Below are 25,995 nucleotides of genomic sequence, written 5' to 3' on the forward strand. Positions count from 1 at the left end.
TCTACTGTAATATGAAATTTTCACTAAATAATTTCACAGCAGTATCTGTATCAATTGTACAATTTATTTTAAGCACGCAAGTATATTCTGTTGCCATGTTAAAAACAGTTATTTTTTTTAGTATAGGTATAATATTATTATATATTCAATACAAACGCCGACTCCGAAATGACAGTAGCAAGTACCTATACAATAGCGTCAATTTAAGAGCACATGCGTGAAGTTACGAATGGTAAAAAGAACATATTATTATTAATTAAATGTAAGTTACTAAAATATTATTTTTATATTATTTCGATATTTAATTGAATTTTTTCTATCGATATAAACTTAGTGGCGGTTCTAGTCAGGGGCAGGGGGGCAGCTGCCCCCTTTCAGTTTTTACAGTACTTTTGTACTATAATTTTCGTTAAAAAGGGTCGCTATCTTGTTTATTCACCGGTTGTGTTCCCTTGCCCCCCAATTTTTTTGGTCTAGAACCGCCCCTGTATAAACTGAATATGTACAGAAACTTAGGGTGTCAAATAATGGGCACATTTGACATAATATTTAAATACATTTTTGCTATATTTTATATAAATGTCTTAGAACAATTTTAAAAACTTATATAAATAATATAATAATTAAGCTCCAAATTTTTGGAGCCTAAACTTTGAAAAATGTTTGTAGCATAATGTTTAATGGTATCAACTTTTTCGGGAGCTCATTTGATACATATTTCTAAGTACTTTGACAAGTGTTCAGTAAATATATTTTATAAAATGCACCGTTTTCCCGTTATTTGAGCTTGAATACATAGATTTGGGTACTAGCCGAAAAAAAATATACATTATATCACCTATAACTCACTTTTTATTAATTCTCAAAGGTTTTTCGAATAATAAATCTCTTTTATTTTTTATTCTCTTCAATTTTGGTAATTATAACTATTTTGATAAAACTTACAGTTTTTGAATTATTTACGAAAAACCGCTTTACATCAAGCATTTATTTCACGAAAAATTCAAATCTTTGATCTTTAATAACTCAAAAAGTATTGATTTATTTTAATAATTAGGTAATAAATTTTGCTTAAAATTTGTCCCTCTATCGATTAGTGGGGTTATTTTTAATAAAATAGTTTTCACCTCTGACAAGGGGTGGCATACACCCCCAGGGTAAAAGCGCACGTTGGCACCTTATCAGTTTTATTTCTTGAGGTATGCTCTAACTACTCACCAATTTTCATGTAAATCGATGGAGGTTTAACAAAATAGGTGAAAACCTTTAACGACTGCGTTAACTTTTAACTTTCATCCCTTATTGCTACTCTCTGTATCCACTGAGGTGTCAGCCTGAAAGGGGTCATAATTATCAACATACAATAGACACATTTCACATGCCAAACTCCATATTACTTATGACGATGATTTCTCGCCTCTAGCTCTTAGACTATAACGCTGATCTCTTGATCATATTTAGCACAACTTATTAAAAAGTGTTCGACTGTTTATCGGACATTCTTCTTCTTTAAGTTCCATCTTCTATCGAAGGTTGGAAATCATCATAGCAATGCGGACCCTGTTGACTGCCGCCCTAAATAGCTCTGCACTACTGCATTCGAACCATTCCCGTAAGTTCTTAAGCCAGGATGTTCTTCGTCTTCCCACATTTCGCTTTCCTCGGATTTTGCCTTGCATAACAAGTTGTAATAATGAGTATTTTTGCCCTCTCATCACATGTCCTCAAGTTTTCGTCTTTTGATAGTTACTATTATTCCGGTTGATTTCCTATCCTTCTAGTTACTTCCACGTTCGACATTCTTTGAATCCATGATATTCGTAGGATTCTTCTGTAACACCAAAATTCAAAGGCGGCCAACTTATTCAAATGGACTTGTTTCAACGTCCACGCTTCCAAGCCATAAATAAGAGTAGAGAACACGTAACATCGAAGCATCCTTAGACGTAGTTCTAACCTTATATCCCGACAACAAAGAAACTTTTTAAGTTTAATGAATGATGCACGTGCTATTTCAATACGTGTCTTAATTTCTTTGGTTTGGTCTACATTTGATGTTATCCATGTTCCTAAGTATTTGTAGTTATCCACACTCTCAATCACAGTATCTTCAATAGTTAATTGGATGTTTACTTGTGCTGATTTAGTTATGATCATGCATTTAGTTTTCTTTAAATTCATCTTCAGTCCGTACTCATGATAGCGTTCATTAAGGCGTTGCATAACGTTTTGTAAATCATTGTTGTTATCTGTTATTATTACGGTATCGTCTGCAAAACGTAAGTTGTTCAAAACTTCTCCATTGATAGATATACCTTCTATTGAATTTGAGAGCGCTTCTTGAAATACCGCTTCACTGTAGACATTGAAAAGTAGTGGAGATAGCACGCAACCCTGACGAACTCCTCTCTGTATTTTGATATCTTGGGTGTCCTGGTTGTCAACTCTTACCTTGGCAGTTTGATTCCAATATATATTAGATATAATTTTCATGTCACAACTGTCAATATTTTTGCTTTTTAATATATCTACAAGCTTTTTATGTTGAACTTTATCAAATGCCTTTTCAAAGTCTACAAAACATAAGTACATATCCTGATTCATGTCCATGCATCTCTGGGCCAGCACATTCAAGCCGAACAAAGCATCTCGCGTGCTCATACCATTTCTAAGTTCGGACATTACACTACACATAATATTGGTTGGATTATTTTTTGTGAAAACGTAAGAGTGCGTTAACTTGGTACTTATGTCCTAACTAAACAAACGTAAACGCGTAAGTACAATTTGTTAGCGCCTGTTGAGCGACGATGGAATCCACTGAGAAACGTTATTTTTGATTTTATTCAGCTTAGAATGAGTTTGAGACCACTCATTTCGTCATAAGCACAACAATTTATTTTTATGAAGAAAGTGAAAAAATAGTATGTCAAAGTGTGTAAATAATTTATTTCTTTAGCTGAGCGCTTTTGACATAAACGTCATCATCGGAGCTAATGGCCAATTAGAAAAAAGTACCGCTACATTGAGGTATAAGCATGAGCATCTTATGAATTTTCATTCAAACTGGTAAGTACTTTGTCCACCGTACAACCCCAAACAGCAAAAAAATAAAAAAAAACGGCCACATACACGTTACACAATCACATAAAAAGCTTTTACCATGGTATATAGTTCAGAGAAATAAGGAAAAAAATATCCTGTTGGTGACACAACCCCCTCCAGAACGAAAACATATTTTTTGCGTAGTATGGACATCTATAATAATAACCTATATTTATGTCTCCTGCAGTTGATTTTGATGATATACATATTTATATACAAATGAAGATAAAAAACGGTATATTTCGCTTTTTTCGTCTATTACCAAAAAATTAAGCATTTTAAACAGATTTAAGAGTAAGAAACTCATAAATCGTATAAAAAATTTCAATATGGCGTTCGCTCAATATGTCTATCCTTATTGGTTGCTTAGAAAATATCACAATCAGCCGGGGCCTGTTTCAAGGAGATTCGTTGAGTCCGCTGTGGTTCTGTCTAGCTATGAACTATCTCAGCTATTGAACTCCACTGACGCAGGTTTTAGCATCAAAAATAACAACAATGTGGTGGCGAAGCTTAATCATTTATTGTACATGGATGATTTGAAATTAATGGCTTCCACTCCAAACCAACTCGATGAGATGCTAAAAACTGTGGAAACTTTTTCTAATGATATTAGTATGCACTTCGGACTAGACAAGTGCCGTATTTTAAATATAGTCAGAGGAAAAGTACAACCCGGAGGATTCGATGTGCAAAATGGCCAGAACATCGAGGCCATGGGTGAAAACGATATGTATAAATATCTTGGAGTAAAGCAAGCGCAAAAAATTGACCATAAACAAATGAAAACAGAGATAACTACAGAGTTTATACGAAGGGTAAAACAGCTGCTTCGCTCACACCTTAACAGTAGAAATTTGTTTAAGGCACTAAACACCTACGCATGTTCCGCGCTTAGCTACTCATTTGGCATTGTTAAGTGGACAAAAATGGACATAGAAAATCTTCAACGAAAAGTAAGAACGCACCTCACAAAGGCACAAAAACACCATCCCAAAAGTGCAGTGGAAAGAACGACATTACCACGGAATTTAGGAGGAAGAGGACTTATGGATATGGAGCAATTAGACAAACAAATTGCTAACTTAAGAACTTATTTTCAGATGCAGGCTGAGACATCTACTGTACATGGCGCTATCTGCGCAGTAGATGACACAACACCGATCAAACTGAGCGAACCAGAAATGCGCATAAACCACCTCACTAAAGACGAAAAAATGCGCACCTGGATAGGTAAACCTCTACACGGGCGACATCCCAATGAGGTCAGCCAAGACTATGTCGACAATACAGCGTCGAACTATTGGTTGACATCAGGAAGGATGTTCCCTGAAACGGAGGGATCAATACTGGCCATTCAGGATCAGGTTATACCAACCAGAAATTACCTGAAATATATCGTCAAAGACCCTCAGGTTCAAAACGACAGATGCCGATATGGATGTCAAGCCCAAGAAACCATCCAACATATTACCGGTGGCTGCCAGGCATTTGCTGCAACTGAATACAAGGAACGGCATGACTCAGTTGGAAAGATCCTTCATCAAGAGATAGCTATCAAACTGGGACTTCTCCAAACGGACCATCTCCCATATTATCAATACGTCCCCCAGAGTATGCTTGAGGATGGCAACTACAAGCTATACTGGGACCGCACTGTGCTCACAGACCAAACAGTGGCACATAATAGACCAGATCTCGTACTAGTTAATAAATTAACAAGACAAACAACACTAATTGATGTGGCGATACCTAACAACAATAATCTACGTAGTAAATTTACTGAAAAGATCGCCAAGTACAGAGATCTGGAAATTCAAATACGAAGGCAATGGAGAATGCAAAGTACCCAGACGATACCGATTATTATGTCTACTACTGGAGTCATTCCGAAGACCCTCCTCGAAAGCATAAAAAAGCTGGGTCTAAATGAACACCTTTATAAGACCATGCAGAAAGCTGTACTACTCGCGACGGCCAGATGCGTACGAAAATTTCTGGGAGAAACTCCAGCGTACCAAGTCACCTAAGGCTCGATAACACGGAAAGAATCCCACCAGAGCTCAATCCTTTTGATACCGTAGGTATCTGGGATGAGTCAATTTTCCCCTTAGAGGGAGTGTGAGCCGTATGGCTAAATCTGGATAATAAGAGAGTTATAATATCTGGGACACGTAATGAGGGGACAGCGATATGAAATGCTAAGACTGATAATACAGGGAAAGATAAGAGGCGGAAGGAGTATAGGAAGAAGGAGAGTGTCATGGTTGAAGAATTTAAGGGACTGGTTTAAATGCAGTTCTATAAAACTCTTTAGAGCAGCGGTAGATAGAGTAAAGATAGTGATGATGATATCCAACCTCCGATTAGGAGACGGCACTTAAAGAAGAATAGCTCCCTTAGGAAGCATTTTCGGACCAGATCAATTATGTGAAATTCTCTTCAAACTATCTGAGGGATCTCTGGTCTTCGTTTGTCGGGAGTTTCTGGACACCCTGTATAGCTAAGTATCTGTTAAATTTTTATACGCGTGTAAACTAATTATTAAATAAATAACTAAACAATATTATAACCAAAATTCATTTGTACGACTTTAGTGAACCGATAATTCTGATAAAACAAAACAACAACGGTGCCACCATGCCGGTGTGAAAGTGGGAGTACCAGCGACTAGCGAGTAGTACGAAACTTAACAAAGTCAATTGACTTATTTATCAGTTACAGTTAGTGCTTAACCTCAACGTTGACGAGTAAGGATTTAACCGGTCTTTCACATTTTCAAAATGTTGACATTAGAGGAAGAAGTTGAATTAAAACTTCCTCCAAAAATCGGAGACTTCAGTAGTATCAGTAGTGGTGAATTTAACTTTAGCGAAAACTTCACGAATATTTTAGTACAATCTACCGAGACTGAAGGAGGAAAACTGAATGTTCCTGATCCTGAATATGAACAGTTTTTGGCTGATGTTTGGGTCGGAATCGTATTGACACTTATGGTGCTTAGTTGTGTATGTTTTATGTGTTCTTGTTTGATTTATCACAAGTTTCAGCAGTGGAAAACGCGAGGTAAGTTTAAATTTTCTTCTTCTTTCTCATAATCCTTAGTGCCCCTCGGGCCGTCGGATATATAAGTTTAAGTTTTCATATCTATAGCTCAAAATTACTACCATCTATGATGTTTATAGTAACCTATTTTTGCGTAGGCGCAAATTTTGCTTGCAATGCTTTTTAAATGCATTCATTTTTATCGAATTCCGAAAAAACAATAACATATTTTTGAAAAATTTAAACCCAAAATAAAAGATTATATTAATACCGAGGGTCGAAAGTCCCTTTAGAACAAAAAGTCTCTTTTGAATGAGATATTTGAAATTAAAAATCAGACTCAATTTTCCCTTTTTTTTTCACCCCTGTAACTTATTAAACTAAAGATTATAGAAGTTTTCGGGGACTTTCGGCCCTCGGTAATAATGTAATCTTTCATTTTGCGTTTAAATTTTTCAAAAATATTTATTAATTTTCTCAGGATTCCAAAAAATGAATGCATTTTAAAAGCATTCGACCGAAATTTAGCGCCTACCAAGGGCGGATCCAGGGAGGGGGCCATGGCCCCCTCCGAGAATTTAAAAAAATATAAATTTAAATATTTTCATTTCAAATGTTTTTAATTTCAAACACATATACATGTATAAAACAGGAGATTAAAATATGATTTCTAGACTAGAATTGAAAAAAGGAAGTAACGGAAGCTTCAAGATTGACTTGGGTTTTTATAAATTAAAAATTAAAATGTTGATAATTTTACAAAATGCCAATTGTTAGAATGACCTTGACAGCCATCAAAATCGTACAAATTTCCATATTCTATACACTTAAAGAATAAAAAAGAAATGAAGCGTTACTTGGGTCACTAGCACTTAGAACAAAGGAGTTGGTTGGTATTTTCTCACTTCTTCTTCTTAAAGTTCCCTCTCCTATCGGAGGTTGGATATCATAATGGCTATGTTCACTTTGTTGGCTGCTGCTCTAAATAGTTGTAATGAACTACAGTTAAACCATTCTCTAAGGTTCCTCAGCCAGGAGATGCGTCTTCTTCCTTGGATCCCTCCTTGCATAATAATTCTCAGCTAATATTTTCTCACAGTCAAAAGGAATTGTTTTACAAGTTTTATTTTTCTAATGAAAAATAAGGTCACAATTAGGGGATGATATACCAGAGCCTTGGCACGAAACCTTTAACATCTTTCGCCAAACTCATGAGCAAAGACGGAGCCATATAAACCCATGAAAAAACATCATACCACAAGGAGTGCGTTCAGGTTGAGCTGGATTTTCTACAAAGTTATCGCAACCCTCCAAAGTCAGTCATTAACAGATATACTCTCAGAGGTCTAAACAGATACAAAAAATAAAGAAAGACTACGACCAATAGTAGGGTCTTTAGTGTTCTTAGGTCGACAAAATATTCCTCTAAGAGACCATCGTGATGATGGCCTTCTGCTTCTGGACGAAGATGCTGGACCTAGCAATGAGGGGAATTGTTAAGATTTAAAATCGCATCAGGAGATAAGACTCTTAAATAACACCTATCCACAGCATCTTCCTGAGCAACATACATTAGTAGCAGCATTCAAAATCAATTAATAACATGTTGTGGTGAAGAAATAATTAAACAAATAATATTTGACGAAACGACCGACGTATCCTACGTGGAACAGCTTTCTATAAATTTGAGATACATACACCATAACAACAATCGTGAAGAATTTGTCAAATTCATTGACGCTTATGAGAACCTAAAAATAATCAGTGAAAATCAAGAAAGAGGGAAAGAACAAGGCCTGACAGGAGCAGCATTGGGAAAAATAGTATTAAACTTGTTGAAAGAACTGCACTTAAATCCGAAGAAATGTGTAGGAATCGAGACTATGGCAGGAATGGTGAGTTTTAAGGCACTTTTCACACACGGTAAAAGTGTGTGAAAAGTTCCTTAAAACTCACCATTGTAACCCTAATTTTTAAAAATTACCCTCCGTACCTCCGGTTCTCCACCCCAAAAAAAGTTTATGGCCCCTTTCGAAAATCGGTCCTGGATCCGCCGTTGGCGCCTACGCTCTTAATGCATTATTTTGATAATTTGGTATAATGCCGTAATTTCTGGCCAGATATTTTCTTCCTTTATTTTCTTAGATATCCACCCATGATGTATCAGATTGGGATTACTTTGTTAAATATGTTAAACAGTATCTTCTGTTGCCCATTGCTTTATTTTAGATAGAATAGTGGTTAATATTCCCATAGGCGTAACCAGGGAGGGTTTTGGGTGTTATAACCCCCTGTGCTTTGAGCTCTATATGCTTAACACCATTACTATTAGGGATGGAGGTTTTTGACAAAACACCGGTTTTCGGTTATACCGGTTTTTTTGCTTGCGGTTTAACCTGGCGGTTTTAACCGGCCAAAAAAACCGGTTTTTTTCAAAAACCGGTTTTCGGTTTTTTTAATCCAATAGGTTACAATGTTACATTTACAATGCACTTTAGTTTGCGATACTCCACTCGACTCGATACTCGATATTAATATGATCAAAATTAGCACTATCGAAAGAACATCAATATCAATATAAATAAAACACAATTTTTAATAAAACCATTTTATTCTATTAATTATTATATTTATTTAATATTTTATTATTATTATATATTTATTGTTAAATATATATTATTAAATATAATATAGCGTAAGATTAATATATACATATTGCAATAACATACAATTTAACCCAATCATTTCAACTTATAAAAAATTTCCCAGACTCTTTCAAATGGGATTTAAAAAAAATAATATCAACATAAACATTTTACTTCAAAATAAATTGGATAATGCAATTTATCTTTTATTTTTACTACCATCAAAAAAGATTATCATGTATTTATTTTAACACGTTTGTATATTTGTATAATAGGTATATTTTAACTCATTTAATACTTCCTGTATTGGTGTATCGTTTTGAAAACGTAGGGAAATCCTGGGCGATTCGTATTCGTAATCGGTAATTCGATATTCATAGTCAGAACAGTATTTTTGGTAATCAGAAAAAGTCATTCACCCACTTTCAATGTCAAGAGTCAAGTGTGAAAAATAGATGATGTTTGCGTCTACTTCAACCAGATCACATCTTATGTAAATATTATGATTACAAATACCTTTTTAATGAAATATTATAATGAAACTTAATTGTTTCTGGCTGATGTGAGTTTGCACTTTCAGTTTGCTTCTATATTTATAAAATAAAATTTGAATTATGGCTTTGTTTGGAATAATTACTTGAGAATAATAATTATGATTGGGATCCAAAATATTACCTAACCTAATCCTAATCACCGTAAAAACCGAATAACCGGTTTTTACTTTAAAAAGAAAAAACCGGTTATTACCGGGACAAAAGAACAACCGGTAAGACCGGTTATTGCGAAGTAAAAAAACCGGTTTTAGGTTAAAACCGGTAGGTTTTTCCCATCCCTAATTACTATTCCATACCCCACAGAGACCATCAAGGCCCCCCCGTTAGGATAATCCTGGTTACACCTCTAAATGTTCCTTCCATGCTTTATACTTTCAATTGATGCTCAGAGCGTCCAGTTTTGGTATATATTTTACTCTATTTTTAGCAGTTACTCTAAAGTTTAACATTAAACGTTCGAATAACACTATGATAGTACCATAAAACCAACAATGAGAGTGTTAAAAACTTATATACCAAACTTTTGGATTAAAGACAGAGGTTGCTTTACCAGATTTTTTGCACATGATCATGTCTTGTATTTTTCGCCTTACTTTGTGGCTTCTTATAAATGGAATGTGGAGATCATTTTCTGTTATATTAGTTGTAACATACTATGGAGCATTGGTTATAATACGGAAATCTTTGTTCTGGAATCTTTGTAGGATGGCGCTCTCATGCAGTGCGTACTTATGTCATTTATATGCTAATTTTTGTTATAAACTTAAGAACTTACCTAACTTCTTTTAATTTAAGCTAACTTATAGGTTTCCTGATGCTCAGCTAAAGTTTAGAAATTCGTAGAATTGATAAGGCAAGTTATTTATTTTAGATGGTCATCCTTCATACCAGAGTTTGTTGAAAGATTGACTTAAAGCGTTGATTGAAATATTGATATGGGCTTAAAGATTAACACAAATCCTGTTTTGCAAAATCGTTTATTATTATGCATATTATTATTAGCATGCACTGATAATAGATTTATGGATCTACATGTTTTTTTTTCTTATGTATAGACTCCCAAGGGCTGTTCTTCTTCGCTATTAGCCTCCTGTATTGTTTACCTCATCATATCTTCCTTGGTCTTCCAAAACTTTTTCGACCATTTAGTGATTTGTCTCGTGGTATTCTTACCAGTGGCGGCTCGTCAGAGGAGGCAACGGAGGCTTAGCCTCCCCATAATTTTTTTACACATTTTATGTCATCTCTGGGACATAATATTTCTATAATTATTGATGAAATGTCACTATTTTGTTTATTTTTAATCACGAAAAACAACAAGCGCTCGTACTAATGCAAAGTGTAAATTATTGCACACTTATAACTAAACGCATCTGGAACGCATCTATATGCCCATCTATACGCTGTCAGCAGCTCCTCATATCCCTACCAAGGGAGGCAGAAACCAGACTCCACTCCGTTGTGTTATAAGTTACGACAAACGTCTCGAAACCAGCAATATAGTTTCCTATGCGTACAATAATACTCGATAGAGAAACGTAATATTATATCGCTTCACGTCATACTACCCAGAAATATAAGGCAAGGGAGGCTAAACCAGAATTAGGCTCCCTTTTGTTTTTACTTATATTCTATAAGGAAGTTAATAGTCAGGGTATTTCTTTGTGTGATTTCATCATTTTATTTTTTTTAATTAGTGTTTGGTGAATTTTTGTATTTCATATATTTTTATTTGTGTTGTTATTGGCTTGGTATGGTTATTTTTACAATTTATGTACCGTTGTTTGTTTATATAAAATGGATAAGTTAAACGAAATCAAAATATCTGAAGATATAATTGACTGGCTGCTCAGGAATAATTGTATTACTTTAAGTATATATAATAATGCTTATATTATTAAAACCTTAGGAAGACCACAGCCAAATTTAACTATTAATAAATCCTCAGGTAATCGTTAAAATTGTGCATTTAATATTAATTGGTTTAATAAATGGGACTGGTTAACCGGGTCTATTAAGAGGGAAAAGTTTTTTACTATCCTTGTGTCTTATTTTCAAAAAATAGGATATTCAGATCTAAAAAGTTTACCTCGTTCAACTGAATGACATTCCAAATCTAAAGATCACATATTTTCGTCGTATAAATTAAAACTTTTTGCTAAACAAAATATAGTAACTACTTTAGATACAGCTCAAAAAGAGGCCATAATTACTTACAATAATCAGATGTTGGAGAATAGGATGAATTTAAATAGGCTTATCGATATAACAATATATTTGGTTTCGCAAGAATTAGCTTTTCTCGGACACGATGAAAGTGATGATTCCATTAATCGCGGCAATTACAAGGAACTTCTATCGTTGTGGGGTAAATTTGACTCAAAATTCGAAAAATTTCGTTAATTTTAGATTTAATCCTGTTCTTATAAAGTTCTTTTAGTATCAATAATTCTAACAATATTATTATTATTAATTACAAAAGCTATTCTACATCTCAGTTATCAATGCAAGCATGCGGTAAGAGGGAGGATCCCCGTAAGGTGAAATGTAAATAAAAATGGTCAAAAACAAATGGAGCCTTAAATTACATTTTTTGGTGCATTTTTTTGCTAGTGCAAATTTGTCTAGACTTTTTATAGTTAGAGCCTCCCCTATTGTAAAACTCACGAGCCGCCACTGATTCTTACTATCCTATTTTCTGCCATTCTCTTAATGTGTTCCATTCCTGTTTCCGTTTTGTTGCCCATATATTGTCTTCTATGCTGTAGTCTTACTATTAACATGTACATTACACAACCCTCGTGTTCTTCATTATCTTGACATTTCCTTTACGCAATTTACAATTTTTCCTAGAAGAGCAGAAATTCGAGTAAGTAGCTAATAATATAATATGTAGCAAGTGTTGTAAGCATTAAATCGGCTGTCGGCGCAATCGTGCCCACTGCCCACAGCTTAAAGGACCTTTTATGGAGACCTGATATTAGCAAGCACCATCGGCGCAATAGTCCCCTGCTCAATAATATATTCTTTCATGCTGCTATGTCAGGCATCCTATCCGTCCACATTTTACGGGGTATTACTTTGTTCATCTTCTTTTTACAGCGCAATTATTACTATTAAGAATATAATATGTATATTACTTGGAGTTCTTTTTTGTTCTTCTGACTTTAATATATTGACGAAACTGTTTCTATGAATCCATCACGAAATCCTCTTTCCACTATTTTATATTTTTCAGTTTAATACGTACCTACTTTTACAATAGATCTGGATCCCGCGTACCAAAAAAAATTGTTAGCTGAAAATTTGTTAATTGCTTAACGGTGTCTAGTCGGACAAACTTTAATGTATGGGAACACTGGAACAGGGGAAGTTTTATTTGTGGAACAGGTTAAAAATTTGGAACGTCAGACTACGAAAACGTTCCATGTATTTTGTCGAACAGAATTTCCAATTGATTTGTTACCATTTTATTAAACTCTCATGCAAAAATTAGACTGGTGTTTATCACCAACTGGGCATTTTAATGAGCAGAATAGGAAGAACAAATGACAGGAGTCATGTTGGTTAGTAAAAGCAGTCTGATTTTTGCATGAGAGTTTAATGAAAGGGTAACAAATCAATTGGATGTCCTGTCCGACAAAATACATGGGACGTTTTCGTAGTCTGACGTTCCAAATTTTTAAACTGTTCCACAATTAAAACTTCCCCTGTTCCAGTGTTCCCGTACATCAAAGTTTGTCCGACTAGACACCATTAAGTTATTAATAAATTCTTAGCTTGCTATCAATCAACTTTTTTTTGGTACGCGGGATCCAGGCCAAAATATAACCAAACGTATACCTACATGACAAATAATATGTTATAAAAAATATTCGTTCCAGTTTTTTTTCGAAGTCCCTTTTGTTGTATTTAAATGAATTTTTTAATTGCGTACATATACTAAATGTATAGTGAAAATAACCTATATTATTATCACTAATAATATATTTATGTTAATTAAGTACTACATTTTGACATGTAGGCTAACAAGAGCTTATATTATTAATAATTTTTCACATAATAATAATTGCACTATTTTAAGACCTTCATTAACAAAAAAACAACTTTAAATAGTTTGACATGGATCTAGATTCCTTTTTCAGTAAGCTTATACATGTTGTGCTGATTGATCTTATACGATTGGTCGAAAACAAAAGTCAAATATTTGATTTGAAATTAAACATATCAAAGACAAAGATCATAATAGTGGATAGACTACATAACAATCATCCACGCATTACCATAGTTAGCTGGTTTGAGGTTGTGAGCTCATACTTATATCTGGGATCATTGATCACAAACACAGGGTCATTACAGAAAGAGATTAGACGTAGTTGTGATTGAGCAAAAGTTGCTACAGCAAAAATGATCAAAATATGGAAGAATGTCAAATTTCAAGAGCGTTAAAGATGAGGTTGATTAACTGCTTAATATTCCCAATATTGACCTACGGATGTGAATCTTGGACCCTGAGACAATCGGATAGAAGAAAGATAGAAGGCACTGAAATGGGAAATGATCAAAGAGGCTGTACACCAAACCGCACAAGAAGTGTTGGGCTACAACGAAGAAAAGAAATCAGAGTGGCTAAGTGATAATACATGGAAATTGATAAAAAAGAGGAAAGACTTAAAAGCTGAACTAAATAGAATAAAAAAATTAGAAGATAAGATCAGAATAACCCAAGAGTATGCAGATACAAATAAACAAGTAAAAAAGAGCGCTAGGATTGACAAAAGAATATGGACAGAGAGGATGGCGCGCTTAGCAGAAGAGGCAGCCGAAACAAATAATCAGAGACAGCTATATAGAACCACTAAACATCTGACAAATAAGAACTTCAACAGTGACAAACCACTAAAAGAAAAATAAGGACAGCTGCTTACAACAACTGGAGAGCAAACACGAAGATGGCATGAGTACTATAACGAACTTATGACAGAAGAAGAAAATGAGCCGCCGTTCCAAGAGGGTAACGACGTAGTGCCAAATGAAAATTATCTAAAGATGAACGAGGACACTCAAACGAAAAAAGAAATAGCTGAAGCAATCCGGCACCTGAGAAACAACAAAGCAGCGGGAATGGACGATATCCCAGCAGAACTGTGGAAAGCGGACACTGAGAGAACCGTGGAGCTAATAGCACCCCTACTAGCAGATATATGGGCTGAAGAAATCCTACCCACGGAATGGAATAATGGAATTATAGTTAAGCTCCCAAAGAAAGGGGACGTACAGCTATGCGAAAACTGGAAAGGAATAACGCTGTTATGTTCCATAAATAAAATATTAGCATTTATCGTTCATCAAAGAATCAACAATATAATAGACAAAACTATCAGAAAAGAACAAGCGTGTTTCAGAAGGGAAAGATCCTGTATAGACCAAATTTCGACGGCAAGAATCATCATAGACGAAACTACAGAGAAGAACGCAGCCTTGATAATGGCCTTTATAGACTTTGCTAAAGCCTTCGACAGCATAAAACATACAGCCCTGTGGAAAATCTTAAGGCAAAATAAATTACCTCCTAAGATCATTGGAATAATCAAAATAATGTATCAGAAAACAACATGTCAGGTATTGCATAAAGGGCAAATAACAGATAAAATACCAATTGAAGTAGGTTTAAAATAAGGTTGCATACTGTCACCTTTGCTCTTCAATATATGTCTTAATCATATACTGGAAAAAACAATTGAAAGAAAAAGTGGGATCCCTTGGAACTACCTTCAGAACAAGAAACTAGCAGATATGGAATACGCAGATGATATATGTTTCGTAGTGAACACAATAGACGATATGAAGAGCATGTTAAGGAAGCTAGATGTAAAATTGGCAGAAGTGGGTCTTAAAATCAACACGAATAAGACAGTAGAGATGAGAATAGGAGTAACTAACTGTGATAAACTATACATCAACCAACAAGAAATAAAACAGGTTCAAGAATTTTGCTACCTAGGCAGTATAATCAGTGCAAAAGGTGGAGCTCAAGCAGATATTAAACAGAGAATACGAAAAGCACAACAAGCCTTTGAAACCCTCTCAAATATACGGAGATCAACACAGATCAGCTAAAATACTAAAATGAGGCTATTTAATAGTAACGTGAAAACTGTGCTACTTTATGGGAGTGAAACATGGGCAATAACTGACGGAAATGTAAATAAAATCCAAGTTTTTGTAAATAGATGTCTACGTAAAATTCTAAAGGTATATTGGCCCAATACCATAACAAATATAGCACTATGGAGGAAAACCAAACAAGAACCCATCAGAACAACAATAAAGAGGAAAAGATGGAACTGGCTGGGACACACCTTGAGGAAAGAAAATGCAGATATAACACTAAACCGGCACTCAAATGGAATGCAGTTGGACGAAGAAGCAGAGGACGCCCGACCAAAACATGGAGGAGTACCATTGAAGAAGACCACAAAAGTATAAAGAAAACCTGGGGAGAAATAGCATCCATGGCCAGAAATAGAGGAGAATGGAGAAGCTTCGTGGATGCCCCATGCCCTGTAATATGAGAGAAAACACATAAAACATGGAAAGACTTATTATACAAGGAAATGTGGAAGACAGAAGATCACGAGGAAGATCCCCAACAAGATGGATCGATCAAATTACATGAATATGCAAAAGACCTATGCATGAGTTAAAAGAAATGACCAGAGACAGAGATCTTTGGAGACGGACAGTACATGATAACACGTAGACCACTACACTCTAAATAGTTTTCTTTTTCTAAAATATTGCACAATTTAAAGAAATTTGTATTTTACTTCACAATGCAGATTCTGTTTGTGCCGATCCCGACTTCCAAAGAAAATAATAGGTTTGTTCTAGCATCAGTTTCAAACGGTTTGAAACCATCAGCGAATAGTGGACCAGCGCGAGTAGAGGGGATAGCACTGGTGACTGTATTATGTTCTCTCACTGACCAACTGTTTGCTGACGGCTTCTGACTAGTTTGACTGTTTGCTAGAACAAACCTAATACTTCATGGTAAAAATATAAATATAGAAACAATAATATTTCCAGAAATTTTTCATCACTCTTGTAATAAACTTAATCTTACAATGTATAATTTGAGTATTAGTGTGCATAATGTTTAACTGATTTATCTCTTTATTAAAATTTTCATGATTCACACCTAAGTCTACTTAAATGGAAATTCCTAAAATGTTTTGTTTAAAGTGTGGATGACCTTTAATTACAGAGAATTTCAGTGCAATGTAAACTCTTCTTTATAAAAATTATAACGGAAATGATCCATTTAATATTGTCATGCACCTGCACATTAAGAATGCAGAGTGATTCGTTAGCTTTTTGATGATAATTATACCACCGATGCATTCTTTAACACTATCGTGGTTAATTTGAAGCTTTAATTGACCGGCAAAATTACTTTCAACCCGCACATGCGGGAAATTTATTGAAAAAATTATATTCTATATCATGTCTGGTGTTTATTGAATGTCGCAGATGCCTTCTTAGATCATAGACTATTAGTTGCAAATATCAACATTCGACTCAAAATAATTCATAAGAAAATAAGGCGCAAGAAAGATATAAAACTACTGAAAGAAAATAACATCAAGGAAAAAGTGAAAACAGAGAATAATAAGAATTTTGCGGAAATAGTTGAAGACTGAAGACAATACTAGTGGCATAGGAGAACAGTGCAACGAAATGAAGACATCTATTACCACAATTTCGCATGAATATCTTAAATCAAACAGAGAAAAAGCAAGAATGGATGACGGATAAAATAATGCAGATGATGGAAGAGAGTAGGAAATCAAAAAGGTAGAAATGACAATGAATACAAAAAGTTGCATAAGAATAAACTAATCAGAATAAAAAAGCAGAAGAAGCATTGCCGATGGAGGAAATTGAACACTACAACGCAAACATGACGATTTCCATATGTACAGAACACCAGAAAACAACGCAATACAGGCATAGTTGAAGACATCGAAGGCCATATTTTGACTACGATTGAAGATAAATTAGGAAGGTGGAAAGAATATATGCAAGAATTCTTCGAAGATGCAGCACGAAGTCCGGCTGAAATAGACAACCCCTACGGCCTAGAAATAACAAACGAAAAAGTAACTATGGTTATTAAGCGAATTAAAGATGGAACATCACCAGGACCTGATGAGGTGCATGGTGAAATTTTAAAGCTATTAGAGGCACACCAAATCACAGCTCTTACGAAGTTATTCAACAACATATATGAGACTGGTTACTTACCAAAAGACTGGCTACTATCAATATTCATTCCACTTCCCAAAAAAGCCAATGCTAGAAAATGTGAAGAACATAGATTAATTAGTTTGATGAGTCATTTACTTAAAGAACTCCTTACTATCATTCACTTGCGAATATAAAACAAATTAGAAGAACACCTGAGTGAAGTTCAATTTGGATCCAGAGCAAGACACGGAACGAGGGAAGCACTTTTCAGTTTGCAAGTTCTATTACAGAGAGTCAGGAATGTTAACTGCGATGTGTATGCATGTTTCATTGATTTCGAGCATTTGATAAAGTACCACATGGGAAACTATTCGATATCCTGCAAACATCAGGACTCGATGGTAAGGATGTCAGACTGATCTCAAACTTATATATCCAACAAAAAACAACTGTGTGATTCGAAAATGAACTGTCCGAAATCTTCACATTAGAAAAAGGAGTGTGACAGGGTTGCATACTGTCATCAGCATTATTTAACAATATACTCTGAAAACATCTTTAGATAGGCCTTGGGACGAATCAGAAGATGGTATTGGAGTAAATGGACAACATATAAACAATATTAGATATGCAGACGATACAGTATTGCTGGTAGATGGTGCGCAGGGGCTCCAAAGGATGATGCATAATGTAGAAACATGTAACAAATACGGCCTAAAACTAAATTGTAGGAAGACAAAAATAATGATCTTCAGTAAGAACACCAACATAAACGCCCAAATTACAATAAACAATACACCGTTCGAAAGAGTACAGAAAGTATGCTATTTTGGCCCAAGGATACTTGGGTTCATAGCTACGAAATAAATACTCGTATTGAAAGAGCCAGAAGCTCTTTTCACAGTCTTAGGATGATTCTCTGCAACTTATCTTTAAGTAGTATCAATATACGCAAAAGAATCCTGAGAAAACTAATAAAAATTTTTAAAAATTTAAACGCAGAATGAAAGATTACATTACCGAGGGCCGAAAGTCCCTGAAAATTTCTATAATGTTTACTTTAATCAGTTACAGGGGTGAAAAATAAGAGAAAATTTAGTGTGATTCTTAATTTCAAATATCTTATTCAAAACAAACTTTTTGTTTATTCTAAGAGTCCTTCGGCCCTTGGTATTAATGTCATCTTTCATTCTGCGTTTAAAATTTCCAAAAATATTTATTAGTTTTCTCAGGATTCGAAAAAAATGAATCCATTTAAAAAACATTGGTCCGAAATTTTGCGCCTAAGCTTTTAAATTTTTAATTTCCTATTAATAATTTTCGTTTACTCACTGTAATTTTGGTTAGTTTACCCGTTCTCATTATTTTTCCCTAACTTGTAACTTTTAAGTTCAAAGGGATCATAGCAAGATAAAATCAAGTTATTAATAGGTTGTGATAATTTTCACATATTAACAGACTTCTATGAAAATGACTCATTCAAAATATAAGAGTAAAAGAATCATCGAAGATTGCATAATTTTACGCTTGTTTTCATTGGAAATTCTGATTATTACAACCTCGGACAGTAGCTTAAGGCGTTTCTAGAACTGATATTACTGCGGAAACTACACGTACCATTCACGTAAATGCAAAAGTGTAGTAGAAAAACAAGTTTAAGAGATTTTAACACTTTTTAATAAAAATAATTTGGTACGTCGAACAATCGGAACTGGTCTTGATATTGATTTAACATTGAGAAGTAAACTCGTCATCATTGTTCATGGTCTTTATGACGTGCGTAGATCCGTAGATGGTACAACTGGTGAGGAATCGAAAGTGCAACGATCTTTTTGCTTGGGTGAATAGCAGAATATCAGACTATGCATGATTGTCACGTGGAATTTTATAACATACTCACCCGCAAAATTAACCGCCCACCTTGTATTTCTTTTTTTTATTGATACCACATCAACCACTTTGGGTTATTAGCTGTACTATAATTAATACATGGTTACTTAAACCTAATACAGAGTATTTTTGATTATTACATAATATGTTCACAGTTAAGTAAGAATATCATAATTTACAAATAGGCCAGGGTAATAAGACAAACATATACCCTGTTCGTGACACTTCAGCAGCCAGGGTACTGAAGCGTTTTTTCGACAGGTAATACCTATAGAAACAAATTATACCTATTTCCTTCGTAGGATCTGGCGGCCATTTTTATTTATAAACAATTAACTGTCAAAAAATGGCATTTTCCCCTTTTTTTACAAATCAACGAAAAACAGTGAAACTTATGATTTTTTTAGTACAAATATCTTCGAGATTATGGAAAAAGCTTTAAAATGACGTATTACAAATTTGATATACTCATTTATTGTTAATATAATTGCGAAAAAAGGTCGGAATTGCAAAAAAAATTTTTTTCGCAATAACTGTTATAAAACTTACTGTCCAGCTTTGAAATTTTTGTCAAATAAGGGTTCTTTGGTGTTTAATATGTGACAAAAATTTCAAAGCGATTCATTCAATTGTTTAAATTTTATTCAAATTGTTTATCCCAGAGAGCATTTTTTTTGCGATAACATAAGTCAGAAGAAAATAACGTTTTAGAACGTTAAAGAACCATTCCACAGGTGTCAAATGAAAGAGCATGAGCAATGTTTTCAACTTGGTTTAAAAAAGTGAATAAAAATGCATTTATTAGTAATAAATAATTATGCAAAAGTATCGTCAATGTTTCTTTATAAACTTTTTGAATAACTTTTTCCAAAAAAAATAACTTTTTTACCCTGTTTTAAGTGCACAACTACCAAGTAATGTTATCTATATCATAATTGATAAAAAAATTGTAATAAATATGTATAATTTCTTATATAACAAAATAAAAATAAAAAATAAGGAAAGATTTACGATACTTTTGCATAATTATTTATTACTAATAAATGCATTTTTCATTCACCTTTTTTAAACCAATTGAAAATATAGCTCATGCTCTTTCATTTGACACCTGTGGAATGGTTCTAACGTCATTTTCTTCTGACTTATGTTATTGCAAAAAAAATTCTCTCAGGGATAAACAATTTGAATAAAATTTAAACAATGGAATGAATCGCTTTGAAATTTTTATCACATATTAAGCACCAAAGACCACTTACTTGACAACAATTTCAAAGCTATACACTAATTTTTACAACAGTTATTGCGAAAATATTTTTTCCACCTACCTCTACCGAAAGTATACTTTTCCGGACCTGATTGTAGGGAGCAAAGTTGTACTTTTCCTCCCTAGGGAGGAAAATATTTTTCCTCCCTAGGGAGGAAAAGTAAAAGTGACGTCATAGTATTTCATTCATGAAATATAACTTATTGACGCCCTGTATAATATCTATTTTCTATTACGAAGTATCTATACATTTTAACGTTTATTTATAAAACACCCTCTATTTTGCAGAATGGTAAAAAACAGTAAATTGTTATTTTGATTTAACAATGTTTACATTAATAATTTGACTTATATTTGACAGTTGACAGTTACATTGTACCTACTTGTTGTTTTAGTTCTAATAAATTTTGTTGGTTAGTTACATAAATAAATTAAGTAAAAATGAAAAAATTACTTGTTATTTGAGGAAGGTGGAAAAACCATATGTATAACATGGGAGTAAAGTGCCTTTTCCTCCCTTGAATGATTACTGCCCTCCGCTACGCGTCGGGCAGTAAACTTCATTCTCGGGAGGAAAAGTTACACTTTCCTCCCTTGTTATACAAATAGCTATTTTTTGCAATTCCAACCTTTTTTCGCAATTATATTAACAATAAATGAGTATATCAAACTTTGTAAGACGTCATTTTAAAGCTTTTTCCATAATCTCAAAGATTTTGTACTAAAAAAACCATAAGTTTCCCTGTTTTCCATTGATTTGAAAAAAAAGTGAAAAATGCCATTTTTGACACTTAATTATTTATAAATAAAAATGGCCGCCAGATCCTACGCAGGAAATAGTTACAATTTGCGCTTACAGGTATTACCTGTCGAAAAAACGCTTCAGTACCCTGGCTGCTCGAGTGTCATGGAAAAAACCTGATTACCCTGGACTAAAATTAGAAATGGGATTTACAAAATGTTAACAGTGGTTACAGTTTGTTTAAATCATTAATGTCTTTCAAATAATTTGTAAGCTTACAGTGTGGTCTTAAGACTGCTTTTAGACTGTTAGGCATTGAGTGTTTTCCCGTTTGTTTATCACTTTTTCTTTAAAAAGCACTATGTATTGCTTCTCTGGTATGAAAAACTGCTTTTTCGTTTCCTTGAAGTCTAATGTGTGATGGAACCCATATAAAGTCTACTTGGTGCCTCGTGTTCTTTAGGAAATGTAATTGTTCTTTTATTAAAATGCCTATAGGATTACTTGTATATAACTGTTCTATCGTATGTAATGCCCTGAGAGAGTCGGTAATATGACAGATTTTGGAAATTTTTGAGTACGAATATGAATGAGGGCTTGCATAATTGAATATAGTTTTCCAGAGTAAATACTGCAATAATTTACATTGTAATATAGTGTTCGAATCTATAACTGGTGATCCCACACCATCAATAGTTTTGGATGAATCTGTATAAATATGACAATTATCTGGGAAAGAAGCAAGTATGTTGAGAAACGATTGAATAATTGTTGCATGGGTGGTATCAAACTTATTGTATTCAGAAAGAGTTAGATCACATATTGTAGGACGAAAGGTCCAGGGAGGAGAAGTGAATGTGTTTGTCTGATCAAAAAATTTTGGGAATTAAATATTAAGGAGAGAGAGATATCTTTCTAAAGCGGGTTAGAAACCGTTAACATTCCATTGAAGAATCGGATTGAAGATTTTAGTTTATTTCTTGAGTTTAATTTGTTGTACCATCACTTTCTTGATTATCGGCATCGTCTAGCATTTTGTGGATTTTGTTTATTAATTTATTGCATTTGGTTTTCATGCTTTTTTTTTGTAAGATACGGCTTAATTGTCGTTATCATGCCAATAAAGTTGGGTATATTCGTTGTGTACTATGTTTGTAGTAAACTCAAGGGATCAGTCGAGCTAGTACAATTTTCAAAAAAGTCAACAGTTTGTTCATATATGTTAAGTTAAAATTATTTGACATATCGTGAAATATTGTTTTTGTTGGCATCATCATTTTTTGAATTGATGTGGTAGCTTCAGTTTGCTTTTTTTGTTTCTTTTTGGTTTGTGTTGGTATTTTAAATGCTTTATTTAATTCTTCAGTGGGAGATGGAGTAGTATTAATTTCCGAAATTGTTCTCTTATTGGTCGTTGACTGATCATTAGATATACAATTAGTTTCCATGTCCATAAATAATACGGGAGGTATTAAATTAGTATCTTTTTGTTGGTTAAGTCAAGGTTCGGCACTAGAACTACTGACTTGATGATCTGGTTCCATTTCTGAGGGTGATGGATTAGACTGGGGAGATTAACTTAAAAATATACGATACGAAGTTAGTTCATATATAATTAAGAAAGAAGAAGGAAGGTCTATATATATACAAGTGGTTGAATATAAATTTGTCTTCTAAAACTGAGGACGTGTTGAAATTCTGGAAGTTGACTACCGATTCTAAGGAAGGTTAAAGGTGACATTAATTTAAGACCTAATCTGGTTAACTCATTCTCTATTATTAGAATATGTGGAATAGAAGGGCAAACATTTGATAGTAACAGTCTTTCGTTCGGAGTTACCAATTTTCGTGCTTTTAGATTTTCGCCTTTAATTGTTATTTCTGCTGGACCGGACATAAATTTTTCCACCAAGGATTAGCTGGAGAAATAAATACATATTCTCTTATTTGATAGTCTTTGAACAGAATTGAAATGTTGTTAAGCACAGCGGAATATGATGTTTTGTTTTGAGATTGTTGATGGTCAGTCATGATTGTTGTCAAATTTGTTAGGTTGGATCTGGTATCATTTGTTAAACTCATTAGTAATTATGAACCAGTTGTAGAACCAAAACTGTTTCTGATAACTGGCCTTTCGGCGGTCACTTAACTTTACAATTGGTATGCTTTGTAATGTTTTAAACAAATAAAATAATAATAACTCACTGTTTTATTCCATAAGGTAACTGCACTATATACTATTACTTTTTGCTTATTTTCAAGTTTATTTGGATATAAATTACTATGAAAAAGATGATTTTTTGGGACTGAAATGTAAACACTGTTTGTGTTACCATGTTCAGGACCGGACTTCTTGTATTTCTTTCAATTTGCAGAAATTATCAATCTTGGAAAATATTTTATTACAGATAGGGTAAAAATCACATTTGAGGAAAAAACAGTAAAATTTTTGAAAAATTCGTTTATCAAGGGATGCTTAGCAAAAATCCAATGTTTCAAATCTTCGAAGAAAATCCAAACAAACATAATTTTTAAAATCATAGTCTGATTATGAGTATTAATAATGGGTGTTGCCGCCTCTTGCCCTTAGGACTACTTGGAGCAGGTTCAGCAATATATTCATGATCTCCTAGATATCAGAAGGGGTCTTGAGCTTTCCGAGGCTTTCGTTTATTAGTGAAAACTTTAGATTAATGCATGACAATGCCGTTGCCATACCGCATATTTTACCCGTAAGTACCTTAATTAGAAGTTGAGGTTAATATAAGGAAAAGCAAGATAATGAGTTTTAACTCAAAACAAAAACTGGAGGAGGTCCCAACATTTGAGTAGCTAGGAAATATCTTTTGAAATGATGGAAAATTCCACCTGGAAATAGCTGATAAACAAAAGAAAGTTAACAAAATCTACTATACGCTAAATATAACAATACATATACTTGCGAAAAGAAGGAAATAAACAAAACTAAATTAGTAGTACGTAATAAGATTAGCATACCAATAATGGTGTGAACGTGTAAGTTGGGTATTACAAAAGATCCATAAAAGTAAAATAAATGCTATTGAAATGAAAGTATTGAGGAAAATAACACACAAAACTAGGAAAGACAGAAAGAGAAATGATCAAATTAGAAACGAACTAGAGCAAGAATTAACTAAAAGAGTAAAAGAACGAAAGAGAAGAAGTCCAAGAGAAAGTTGGATAAATGAAATTATAAATGCAGGTAAAGCCCGAGGGAACAACTACACAGAAATGAAAATGATATTGAGAAACGAAAAACAACGTAAAATAGAATAGACACCAAAGCAACAAACAAGTACTACTATTACCTCTAGAGAGGGTAAAATAGTTGCGGGAAGAATAAAATGAAAATAAAAATGTATCATATCTGATCAATGAAACCCCTATGACCTTATTTACCAATGCCATATTATATTTTTCTAAACTTATTACTTCTATTATAAACAAAAGTATTAATACATATTTTTATCATATCATATTAATAGCAAAAATAAAAAAAAAACATTATTAACTGAGATACACCAAATAATCGTTGACAAATATTTTTTTCTTTTGTTTCCCCAAACATTGATAATATGTGACACTGTTTGACCGTTAATTATTATTAATGGGACATAACAATTAGGACTGAACGATAGATTACATTTTAAAAACAAAGAATATTAATAAATAATTATATATTATAATGAATAATAGTTGATTTCACTTAAATAATAAATCAATTATTTAATGTTCTCACCACAATGTATGAATCAATGTTTGTGAAAGAATCTGTGATTGATTGTGTATTTTTTATGTGAAAAAATGGCGCAATAAGGGATTGTTTGAATATTTCGATTCTTTATCCATCCGTATCTATCCATCTAATCAACCTTAAACGCCCATTGCTGGGCATAGGCAGCCCCTATAATCTCCATTGGTCTCTATTCTTTGCGATCTGCATCCAGCCTTTTCCTGCCGTTCTCTTAAGGTCGTCTGTCCATCTCATCTGTGGTCTTTTTCTTTTTCTTTTCTGTTCCCACGCTCGCCAGTGTAGAATTTGCTTATTCCATCTTTCATCTTTTTTGCCGCAGAGTGTGGCCGGCGAAGTTCCATTTAAGTTTTGCAACCTGTTCTGATACATCGTTCATATTTACTTTTCTTTGATCCAAAAGGTTCTTTTCCTGTCTTTAAGACTTAGGACTGATACCCAGCATCTGTCTTTCCATTGCTCTTTATGTTTTGGATATCCTGTCGATGTTCTCCTTTGTGAAAATCTATGTTTGTGAGCCATATGTGATTAGTGGTAATATGCACTGGTCGAATACTTTCGTTCGCATATATTGAGAGTACTTTTTATTTATTAGAATATAATATATTTATTATATATATCATATTATGATAGTTTACCAAATGGTGCCCATGCTAATCTAGTTCTTCTTTTTATTTCTTTTGTTTGATTGTCCCAGTTTAGCTTTATTATCTGTCCTAGGTATATTA

The 25,995-nt window shown here is 33.7% G+C and overlaps 1 protein-coding gene across 1 annotated transcript in view; it reads left to right on the forward strand.

Annotated features, from left to right (window-relative positions):
• Nucleotides 1-5,799: 5,799 nt before the first annotated feature.
• LOC126883490 (protein commissureless 2 homolog) overlaps nt 5,800-25,995 on the forward strand; it is a 147,799-nt gene continuing 127,603 nt past the window's right edge. Inside the window, exon 1 of the mRNA XM_050649084.1 lies at nt 5,800-6,171. Coding sequence (XP_050505041.1) covers nt 5,889-6,171 — 283 coding nt within the window. The 5' untranslated portion in view covers nt 5,800-5,888. The remainder of the gene's footprint in view (nt 6,172-25,995) is intronic.

The sequence above is a fragment of the Diabrotica virgifera genome, chromosome 4 (genome assembly GCF_917563875.1).
Source record: "Diabrotica virgifera virgifera chromosome 4, PGI_DIABVI_V3a".
NCBI classification, from domain to species: Eukaryota; Metazoa; Arthropoda; class Insecta; order Coleoptera; family Chrysomelidae; genus Diabrotica; species Diabrotica virgifera.